This window comes from Cyprinodon variegatus, unplaced genomic scaffold, assembly GCF_000732505.1.
Source record: "Cyprinodon variegatus isolate N-32 unplaced genomic scaffold, C_variegatus-1.0 Scaffold1676, whole genome shotgun sequence".
NCBI lineage: Eukaryota > Metazoa > Chordata > Actinopteri > Cyprinodontiformes > Cyprinodontidae > Cyprinodon > Cyprinodon variegatus.
In genome coordinates, this window is record NW_015152129.1 from 92,448 (window position 1) to 102,662 (window position 10,215).

Genomic DNA, 10,215 nt, shown 5'->3' on the forward strand with positions numbered 1-10,215 from the left:
AAAACATTAAAAAAACTTACTGAACCGCAAAAAACCGCCATCAGAACGAGCGGTAGTTCACACATAACTAGACCGAGAGAAGTGCACTACTGACGGGGTAACATTAGCCCTGGCTGCGGTTACCCTCGGAGGTCTGCTGGTCGTCGGACTTTTTTTTAAAATTTCGCACTAACTCTGTAAACAGACCACACAGGGAGGCTTCAATGTATAATGTTATCGCCTCAAACGATTTCAAAACGCACTTTTGAAGAACAACAGCAGCAGAAAAGGGAATGTTTAACTTAACACTGTGAGAGCTGTCTCGAATCAAGCTGCGGCCGCGGGGCATTCTGGGGAAGCGGTCAGTCTGAAGAACGCTCAAGTCTGCTCTGATGCATGCTCGATAAAGAGGGCGGGGCCAGAAAAACATCCGGGTATTTAATGCATTCTCGATCTGGCGTTCTCGAGAATTGGAACGGTACTCGGGCTGAGGCTGATGACGTGTCACGAGTACACGAGCACACGAGAACGCTCAAGAACGCATATTGAGAAACGCCCTTATAGTCCGGTGCAAGTATATTTTTTGTTTTACTCTTCATAATGCATTTTTTGGCCGATGCGACTTATAGTCCGAAAAATATGGTATATTTTTTTGTGCAGCTTTGGTTGAATTGCTGCTGTGTTGTTATGTGTTATGCGTCTTTAGTCCAGCTCATTCAATTCCAACATCACTTTATGACTATTTAAATAATCCATCATTCTGATCAATTGTTTCAACTTTAGATCTGATTTTAAAGTTCTGGATAATGAGTTTTGTTTTATTTCCAAGTTGTAAATCTAAATCTGTAGCAGGGTTTCCGCAGGTCATTAAAAATCATTAAAAGTCATTTAATTATAATTTTTTTAATTAAGGCCTTAATTGGCATTACATTTCATTAAACAGGATTATCGTGGAATTTAAAATTTTATTTAAAAAAAAAAGTTTCAACAATTTTCGTTAGATATATCAGATAGAACTCGAAGCTCGAGGCGGAGAAAAAGCTAGAGAATGAGAAAATGCTCATTTCATTCCTGTTTAAACCCTGTGTACGTTGTGTCCAATAATGATGTGAATGATGCAATAAAAAAAGGGATGCGATGTTATGTTTATATTTCTAAATGTTATGTTTGGTTTAGTTTTTATGATGCCTGATCAATGTCTGGATTAGGAGGTTTAAAAAGAAACAAACAAAAGAAAAAGGTGAAGTAACATGTAGTCTGTGGGGTCTGTTGTTTCCATAGCAACGTTGTTAAACACCTCTTTTCCATGTCTCTTTGTCAGGGTTCTCCCACTCTGCGTTTACATTTGGTATAGAGAGCCACATCAGTCAGTCCAACATCAACGGAGCTCTGGTGCCCCCTGCTGCCCTCATCAGCATCATCCAGAAAGGCCTGCAGTATGTGGAGGCTGAAGTCAGCATCAACGAGGTGGGAACATTTATTCAGTTAGTCTCATCTTGGCTCAAAGAGTGTCTCTTACCATAACTGTTTGTCCCTCCTCTCGCTCTGCAGGACGGCACGTTATTCGATGGACGGCCGATCGAGTCTCTGTCCCTCATCGATGCGGTGATGCCAGACGTGGTCCAGACGAGGCAGCAGGCTTACCGGGACAAAATGGCCCAGCAGCAGGCGGCAGCTTCAGCACCAGCATCGGCTGCAGGCGGCAGCATTACTGGGAACGCCAAGAACGGAGAGAACACTGCCAACGGCGAGGAGAACGGAGCCCATGCCTTAGCAAGTGAGGGAGATGCCAGTTATGGAGGTTATAGCCGACCTAGGCTATATGATGGTTCCTAAACAAAAATAACATTTTGATTTTGTCCTAAAAACATTAAAATCCTGGCTGACTAACTAAACCGTGTGTCTGATACGTCCAACTGTGTCCTCAGACAACCACTCAGATCTGATGGAAGTGGACGGCGATGTGGAGATCCCTCAGAACAAGGCCATGGTCCTAAGAGGTCACGAGTCGGAGGTCTTTATTTGTGCCTGGAACCCAGTGAGCGACCTGCTGGCCTCTGGGTGAGTGGCCGTCTCCTAAGCTGGTCCCTCTGCTCCAACAGCTGCCGTAGGTTGAAATCCTGATCTTTTCTGGTTCCCTGCAGGTCTGGGGATTCCACGGCTCGTATTTGGAACCTGAGTGAGAACAGTACAAGCAGCTCCACACAGCTGGTGCTGAGGCACTGCATCAGAGAAGGAGGACAGGACGTCCCCAGCAACAAAGACGTCACCTCACTGGACTGGAATGTAAGCCCACACACGAACAGTATGCAGAAGTTTCAGGGTCCAAACCCGGGCAGCCAGCCTGAACAGGAGCGGGTAGAGCCAAATGTCAAAGGCAGACCACAGACAGGGCCACAGAAAGGAGGCCTCTGATTGGTCAATTCTACATCCGCTCTACGCTATTCGTGTTTCCTAATGTACTTAATGGTAGAAACTCTTGCTGTAGTGCCGTCCACAACGCCTTGCATACCTCGGACACTATCTCAGACACCGTACAGGACGCTAGTTTGTATCCCTGTGCAACGGTCTGTTGGTTTGCACCCGTTTGCACTCTTACGGGTGAACTGTGCGTCGTCCGGCGTTGGATGAGGGGTTGTAGACGGCGAACAAGCTATTTATGAATAATGAGTGTGGACACTCCATGTGGTCCCTGAGGGCCCCTTGGTGCCCAAGAGCACCGCGTTGGTGACCCCTGCTCTAGAGGATGGCAATTACATTACAACACTGAAAGAAGTTGCTTCTGTTATCGTTATAATATATAATGTATATATATCATTAAACAGAACAATAAATTCTGTTATGATGCACTGTTATCAGTTGGATGGGGGAAAAAAATATACTGCTCAAAAAAATAACAGTGGATGTGACTTTAAAACGTTAAAAGAAGATAGAAATTTTGGACTACTTGGATGCGCCTGCAGCTCAGAGAATGAGACTGGGTTTATTAGATTTAGCTTGGCAACAAAAGGAACATTTCTAGAGTTATGTTTGTTTTTTTTCTGCTTTTGGGCTCCATTTATTTATTTATTTATTGTTTATATGTGTGTATATCCTTCTATGTATGTAGAGTTTTTAACTTTTTGTGTTTCCCTGCTTTGCACAAAAGTTCAATAAAAAAAAAAAAAAAAGAAGATAGAAAAGAAAAGTTCTTCCAGCAGCCAGTTGCTAAAATCTTAGAAACATCCAGCTCATCATTTAGGATACCTTCATTAAAACATAACTGCACTGCAGCTGTAATCTGACTGTTATCATCACAAGGAAGAACTGTTGCATTATGGGTAATTCTAACACAAGGGTGGACCCCCTCTTCCAGGACTGTTTTAGAGCAGAGAGTCTGAGCCAGTCAGCCTGGCTGGTTAGGAAGCAAGATCCATTTCAACCAAGAAGGTAGAACAGATTAAATCTGAAGCGGTTCTGCTCAGGTTGGAGACTCTGATGCAGCAAAATCGGTTCCGGTTCTCTCTGTAAAACTGACCTTTGTGTAGAAAAAAAAGCAGATTATAGAAAAGGCTGGGAAAGGTTAACCATAAACAGTACAGACAAGACGGCAAAGCAGCTCTAATGACCTTTGGACTGCATGGAAAAACATACAGAGCAGCAAGAAACGGAGGGAAATGGAACCGGGTCAGAACCCGGTCAGAAACGGGTCGTTCCATTAGAGGATGGATGGAGCTTATTAGAGGAAAACACTGGAGAAAGGCCGCTGCCAACACTGAGCTGATTGCTCCACCTGAACAAACAAACAAACACAATAAGGGTTTAGAATCTCTGTTCTCCAAGCCTCCATCTTTTCTCTTTATTTTTGTTTAGTTTCTTTATTTCCATCAAAGAGATTAAAGACCATACACTGCAGCAGCTCATCAGAGACGCACACAGAGCAGTAATCGAGCTGGTGGGTTACCGCGGTAACCCAGTATTAGTTGTGTTGACGTACAGTTGTTTGTTGTTTTTACAGTCATCAAGGTGGCGGCCATGCTGGCTTCTATCAATAATCTCCCTCTTTGTTCCCCTGCAGAGTGAGGGCACGCTGTTGGCTACAGGCTCATATGACGGCTTCGCCAGAATATGGACCAAAGATGGTGAGATGCCTCATGAAAGGAAAATATTCTTGTTTTGGAGATCATGATAAAATCAGCCCAAACTTGAGTTGTTTTTATTTTGATGCTCCTTTAATGCTGGGATAATTCTCCTCATCGCAGGCTGTGCTCTGCTGCCATCTACTGGCAGGATTCTGGAATGCTCCAGATTTTTCTTTTAGGCTCATAAAAAGTTTCTGTCCTCTACAGGTAATCTGGCCAGTACTCTGGGACAACACAAAGGTCCCATTTTCGCCCTTAAGTGGAACAAAAAAGGCAATTTTATCCTAAGTGCAGGAGTAGACAAGGTAAGCCACACATCAGCTCTTTGAGTTTGAGTTTGAACAGTCGGCAGAGGTTAAGGTCATCATTCAATCCTGCAGACCACAATCATCTGGGACGCTCACACAGGAGAGGCCAAACAACAGTTCCCCTTCCACTCAGGTATACCAGGCTCTTCTGTATCCCACTCACTCATCCGGCCGGTTTCTGAACTCAGCCTGCTGACTGTCTCCCACAGCTCCTGCTCTGGACGTGGACTGGCAGAGCAACAATACGTTTGCTTCCTGTAGTACAGACATGTGCATCCACGTCTGTAAACTGGGACAGGACCGGCCCATTAAGACATTCCAGGGACACTCGGTGAGCGATGTGCAGAGAAACGCTCTCCTTCCTGTCGTTGATCAGCCGATGACGAGCCAGTCTGTCTGTCTCCCTGCAGAATGAAGTTAATGCAATCAAGTGGGACCCGACGGGGAACCTGCTGGCATCCTGCTCCGACGATATGACGCTGAAGGTAAGACTTTTCCTTTTCAATCCACATTAAATCGAAACCAGCTCCCAAACAGACGATTGTTTGGCTAACTGCTTTTTATGCTCATTTTTAGTCCATTGTGAATTATTCAGAGAAGCCAATAACTTTGCTTTCCAATCGGTTAGAAAAAAAAAATCGTACGTTTAAAGTCGTAGGGAAATCATATTTAAATGTCAAATCATTCTGGCTTAAACGTGTATATTAATGTACTCTTTTTCAAACGATATTGTCCCAAAAGTTGTCTTAAAATCTGTGTTCTTTATTCTTCGTTATCTTATGCAGGCCAGTCAGTTCTACGTCAGCCTGAACACCTAAATTCGGCCAATCATATATCAACGGTCATCTGTCAATCAAATTTTTTCGGTCATAGCATCTTGATTCATATGTCGCAGCTAATATCAGGGTTTCTGTGGGTCATTAAAAATCATTCAAAGTCATTAATTTATTATTTTTTAAATTAAGGCCTTAATTGGCATTAAAATTCATTAAATGTGATTATCATGCATTTAAAATCCTTAATAAAGAATTAAAAAAATGTTGTCAAATATCAGATTTAACTGGTTCCACATGTTTGCGTGGAACTGCTCCTGTTTGATCCTGAAGCCATATGTTGGGAACAGAAGCTCGAGGCAGAGTAAAAGCTAGAAAATGGGAAAATGCAAATTTTAACATAAGTGGCTGGAAAACGAGAAATACGGGACATGGCTGCAGCCTGTCGATGGTAAAGATTATGAAGGATTTGGCCGTGTTTATATATATATATATAAAGAGAGAGTAATGGGTACTTATTAATGGCATTAAAATTATATCTAAGAGCATTAAAAGAGCATTAAGTTAGAGTTTGTCCTTCCTGTATAAACACTAAATATACGCAACGGTTGAAATAAGAAATAAGGATCATTTCCTTTCCCATTGAGTTCCGTCCCAGTGTTCACGGGGATGGACGTCTGTGTCTTCAGCAGGCGTAGAGCTAACAGAACTGACGGCGTTGCGAGGCAAGGGCTCAAACATGTACGGCTGGAAGCCTTCTACACCAAACCAAGCTTCTGCCGCCCTGGCGTCCTCTTCCACAACATCTTCGTCCCCGCTTTCCTCCTCTAAATAAAAAACGTATGACTGAGGAGACTCATCCACGACCTCCGACACTAAACTCTCCTCCTCTTGCATGTTTCCGCTGTCCATAGCGTTCCTTGACAGCGTCGTTTCTAAGTCACCAATTTAGTGCTACTTGGTCCCAATGGAATTTCTAACTAAGATGCTAACTGGTTAGCAAGATGCTTCCGACAAACCGGCGCAACCAAACTTGCTGCAATCCTTCAGCCACAACAATCCCGCCCCCTTGATAATCGACCAATCACATTCACTTTATTCACTCGTGTAAAGTCTGAACCACTCGGCAGAATTCGGAAAAGCAACGTTTGAACGGCCGTTTCCCCACGACTTTAAGGAATTAACCTAATATTTAGCAAAGAACTAACATCAAAGGGGATTTTGTTATAGAAACATTTCTCTCAGCAGCCTATCAGAGTCACATCATTCCTTCTGGAAACCAGAGCAGTGAAGGGTCTGCTATTTAGTGTATTTGTTCAAAATAAATCAAATAAATTGCTGTTTTAGTTTCTGTTTTTATTAAATTAGAATAACAAAAAAAATATGACTCCCTTTTTCTTATTTAAATTAAAGACATGATTTGTTAGCGCACCATTTCAGAGCTTCTAGCCCTACCAGCAGGCGTGGTCCAGACGTTTGCAGCACAAACATGGAGGACAGGTCATCGTTTACATTACACGTCGTTTCCATCAGTTTGTTAAATGGATTTAGTCAGAATGCACTGCTTTGAAATCAGCTCCTTCTGATTTCCAGCTGTCATTACCTTGGCAACCACTTTCCTGTTCACCTTGGTAATTAGACTTCAAAGTAAAAGCTTATGTGGAGCGTTGTAAACATTAGCAGGTTGGTTCCTCCTAATCTGTGCTCAATGCAAAGCCATGAGAGAGTAAGCTGCATCTCCATGGCAACGCAAAGCATTGCTGGTTTCACAGTGAGCGTTTTCCTCTATAATCAATGCAGAGCAGCGTTCTCGTCATTGTCTTCTGAATCTTCTGCAGTCTTCCAGCTGAGGTGACAAAAACTGATCATTATTTCTATCTGTAGCAGCCAAAAAAGGGAAAATAATCTATTTATTTGAAACGAGACGTGTTCTATCATCTACCCTCCACTTTTAGGATTGTTTTAACCAACTTTAAAAGTTATAAACCTAAAACGTGTGTTAGTTTATTGTACTGTTTATTTTTATTGTGGGGTAAACCCTGGACAGGTCGCCAGTCAGTCACAGAGGAACAATTAAATCATTAAATGTCATTTAAAAAAAAGGATAAACATTTCACTTTCTATTCATAAATGAATCTAGAGTGAAGTAGTTCTGTCTATTTTCAGGGGTCTGTTGCTGTTCTACTTTTGGGGTCAGAGGATGAAATATTTGGGAGTAAAACTTAATTAGATTACTAAAAATTATTTAATTAATTAGATTAATAATGTTTTTTTTTTCTGTTTTCATCCTCTAATGACATCACAATGTGCTCATACTGTTAGCTCGTCTCCTGGTCTCACAGCCGGATGAATGAGACGGTTTCCCTCTGAGGGTGACTTCTGTTTTCGTTCTGTCTGCAGATCTGGAGTATGAAGCAGGACTCGTGCATCCATGACCTGCAGGCCCACAGCAAAGAAATCTACACCATTAAATGGAGTCCAACTGGACCAGGAACCAACAATCCCAGCGCTAACCTCATGCTAGCCAGGTGTGTGTCAGAGTGGGTTTGTCTCCATGTCTCCCACCTCCTGCTCGCTCTTCAGCCCTTGGTTTGATTCTAGCTCTGAACAGGGAGCTAAAAAAGGCTTCTTTTTTCTGACCGGATGGTTCTGCCGTCTCCGCAGCGCGTCGTTTGACTCCACGGTGCGCCTCTGGGACGTGGACCGGGGCATCTGTATCCACACGCTGACCAAACACCAGGAGCCGGTGTACAGCGTGGCTTTCAGCCCAGACGGACGCCATCTGGCCAGCGGCTCGTTTGACAAATGTGTGCACATCTGGAACACACAGGTGAGAAGAAAACTGCTCTTAGAGCTGAGAGAAAGCTCGGCCCGTTGTCATGCGGTACCGTCTCCCTGCAGACGGGGGCGCTGGTGCACAGCTACAGAGGGACCGGCGGGATCTTCGAGGTGTGTTGGAACGCAGCGGGAGACAAAGTGGGAGCCAGCGCGTCGGACGGCTCTGTAAGCACCCCCGGCTCTGTTTATTGTTTACTGCTGTTGCCACGGCGACCTCACACTGTCTCCTCCTGTTCCCCCACTGCAGGTGTGCGTATTAGACCTGCGGAAATAGTGCTGCTGTTCGTTGGAAGCCATGGACCGACCATGAATGTGTACATAGCCAAATGACTGTCCCTGCCTGCCCTGCGTACTGCTCACGCTTAGGCCCCGCCCACCGACAGACAGGAAGCAGGATACAGGAACAGGAAGCAAGTACCCGACACAGCAGGTCCAGACGCGGGGGGAATAAAACTGACAGATGGACGGATTGAGGAACGTTGGGATGATGGCGCCCCCTTCTGTCCATGCAGACTCTCAGAGAGAAGCAGAAGGGGGCAAAAAAAAAAAAAAAAGCGACAGATCCGTATATTTACCAAAATATGGAAGCTGTTTGAACCATTCTCATCGTCATCAAATGTAAAACAATGACAAAGTGTTGATCAATGTTACTAGTCAGATCTTTTTGTGCGGACATATCGACTCCCTCACCACAGGATGGAATGGCACTTAGTTTGTTTTTTTGAATTTCAGATCTCTCCTTTTAACGTCTTTATATTTTTTATCTTATGGGAGGGGCAAAGGGAGAAGTGCATCCCCAGGATTTCCTCTGATGCATCCACATGGGCAAATAACAGATTAACCACCCCCCCAAAAAAATTAATATTTGGCTTTCTGCTACAGAATAAACCCTGCCTGTCCACTCTGAAGGTTTGTTCTCATTTGAACCTGGATTCAGCCTGGAGCTCCATTTCTTCACCTTTGCTTGTTTTTTTTACTTCCACCTGCTGTCATGTTTCCAGCTTTATATATGAAAAGTGATCGGTTCCCTCTGCCAGGACTCACCTGTAACCGTTCAGAGGGAACGCCGCCGAGCGCAGAACGATGCGGTTTGATGGGCTCCTGGTAAAGGTTGGCTTTAGAAATCACATCCAGCCGCCTGCAGTTTGTCGCTTTAACGGGTTTCAGTAAAGAAGGTGAGCTGAAGCCCTACATGCTCTCCTGGGGTTCAGTTCATGCTAATGCTAACCGGAGTCACGCTTCCAGTGGAGCCTGGAACCACTTTTATCTCTAAACAAATGGAAATGTTAATACATCTTGTTTTAACCCAATAGGTTTTATTTTTATTTTAGATTTATTTTGGTCACATTTAGGTCAGATCCATTAAAACCTTCAGTTTTAACATGAAAAGCTTTCTGTTTAATGGGAGATCTCCATCTCCGCTTCAGAAAGGTGACGGTAAAAACGTTATTGTTAATAAAACCGTTTTCAGCTCTACTGCTGCAGATCAGATCTCAGATCAGCTCATATTCTGCTTTCTTATCCATTCCCAGAATTCTGGGATTTCTGTGCTGAAACCCTTTCTGTGACAATGGATGATTTTCAGGATGTTTGACTAAGTTTGTTTTCGAAATAAAAATGAAAAAAAGCAGTTCCATCAGACCCAGATCTGAGCATTTCCTCCAGATTTTATAGCTGCAGAAATTCTTCTCTTATCAGACCATAAACTCTGTTGAGTTTTAATCTACCGTTAATGATCCTAAAACGACTCGATTATGATCCAAACTAACTCAGGAGCTTTAAACACGGTGCAGGATTTAGCTTTTTTTCCCCCTGTTTTCCCCTTTAAAGAAAAGAAAAATGGGTCAGAATTGAAAAATGTTTTCTATCCTAATGCTTTGAAGTTTTCACCCAGAATCCCTTTCTAAATTTTAAAACAACAGTTTTGAAGTGGATTTTGTTTCTAACCTCTATGAAAATTGATCATTTTGACTGCAGCTACAGATCAAACAGCAGAGGGCGCTGCTGTCCCATCTAATATTTTAGCTGTAGCTTGTGGACGAGTTCAGAGCTGATTTAGGAAAGTAACGGCATTGAATGATGTTTGATGGAGAAATCAAAACTAGAAGTAAAACTTTAAACCTTAAACAGTCACAATTTTTTTTTTTTAGATGATAAATCTGACTCTTCTCTGGTGCAGCAACTGTTGGTTCTTCT

The 10,215-nt window shown here is 43.2% G+C and overlaps 1 protein-coding gene across 1 annotated transcript in view; it reads left to right on the forward strand.

Moving 5' to 3' along the window:
- Window positions 1–9,638, forward strand: part of LOC107104280 (F-box-like/WD repeat-containing protein TBL1XR1) — a 59,336-nt gene extending 49,698 nt beyond the window's left edge. Inside the window, exons 4-16 of the mRNA XM_015404248.1 lie at window positions 1,301–1,446; window positions 1,531–1,756; window positions 1,908–2,040; window positions 2,124–2,265; window positions 4,037–4,100; window positions 4,308–4,405; window positions 4,481–4,541; window positions 4,618–4,739; window positions 4,819–4,893; window positions 7,582–7,709; window positions 7,846–8,011; window positions 8,083–8,184; window positions 8,267–9,638. Of these exons, the coding sequence (XP_015259734.1) occupies window positions 1,301–1,446; window positions 1,531–1,756; window positions 1,908–2,040; window positions 2,124–2,265; window positions 4,037–4,100; window positions 4,308–4,405; window positions 4,481–4,541; window positions 4,618–4,739; window positions 4,819–4,893; window positions 7,582–7,709; window positions 7,846–8,011; window positions 8,083–8,184; window positions 8,267–8,293 (1,490 nt within the window). The 3' untranslated portion in view covers window positions 8,294–9,638. The remainder of the gene's footprint in view (window positions 1–1,300; window positions 1,447–1,530; window positions 1,757–1,907; window positions 2,041–2,123; window positions 2,266–4,036; window positions 4,101–4,307; window positions 4,406–4,480; window positions 4,542–4,617; window positions 4,740–4,818; window positions 4,894–7,581; window positions 7,710–7,845; window positions 8,012–8,082; window positions 8,185–8,266) is intronic.
- The last annotated feature ends 577 nt before the right edge of the window (window positions 9,639–10,215 follow it).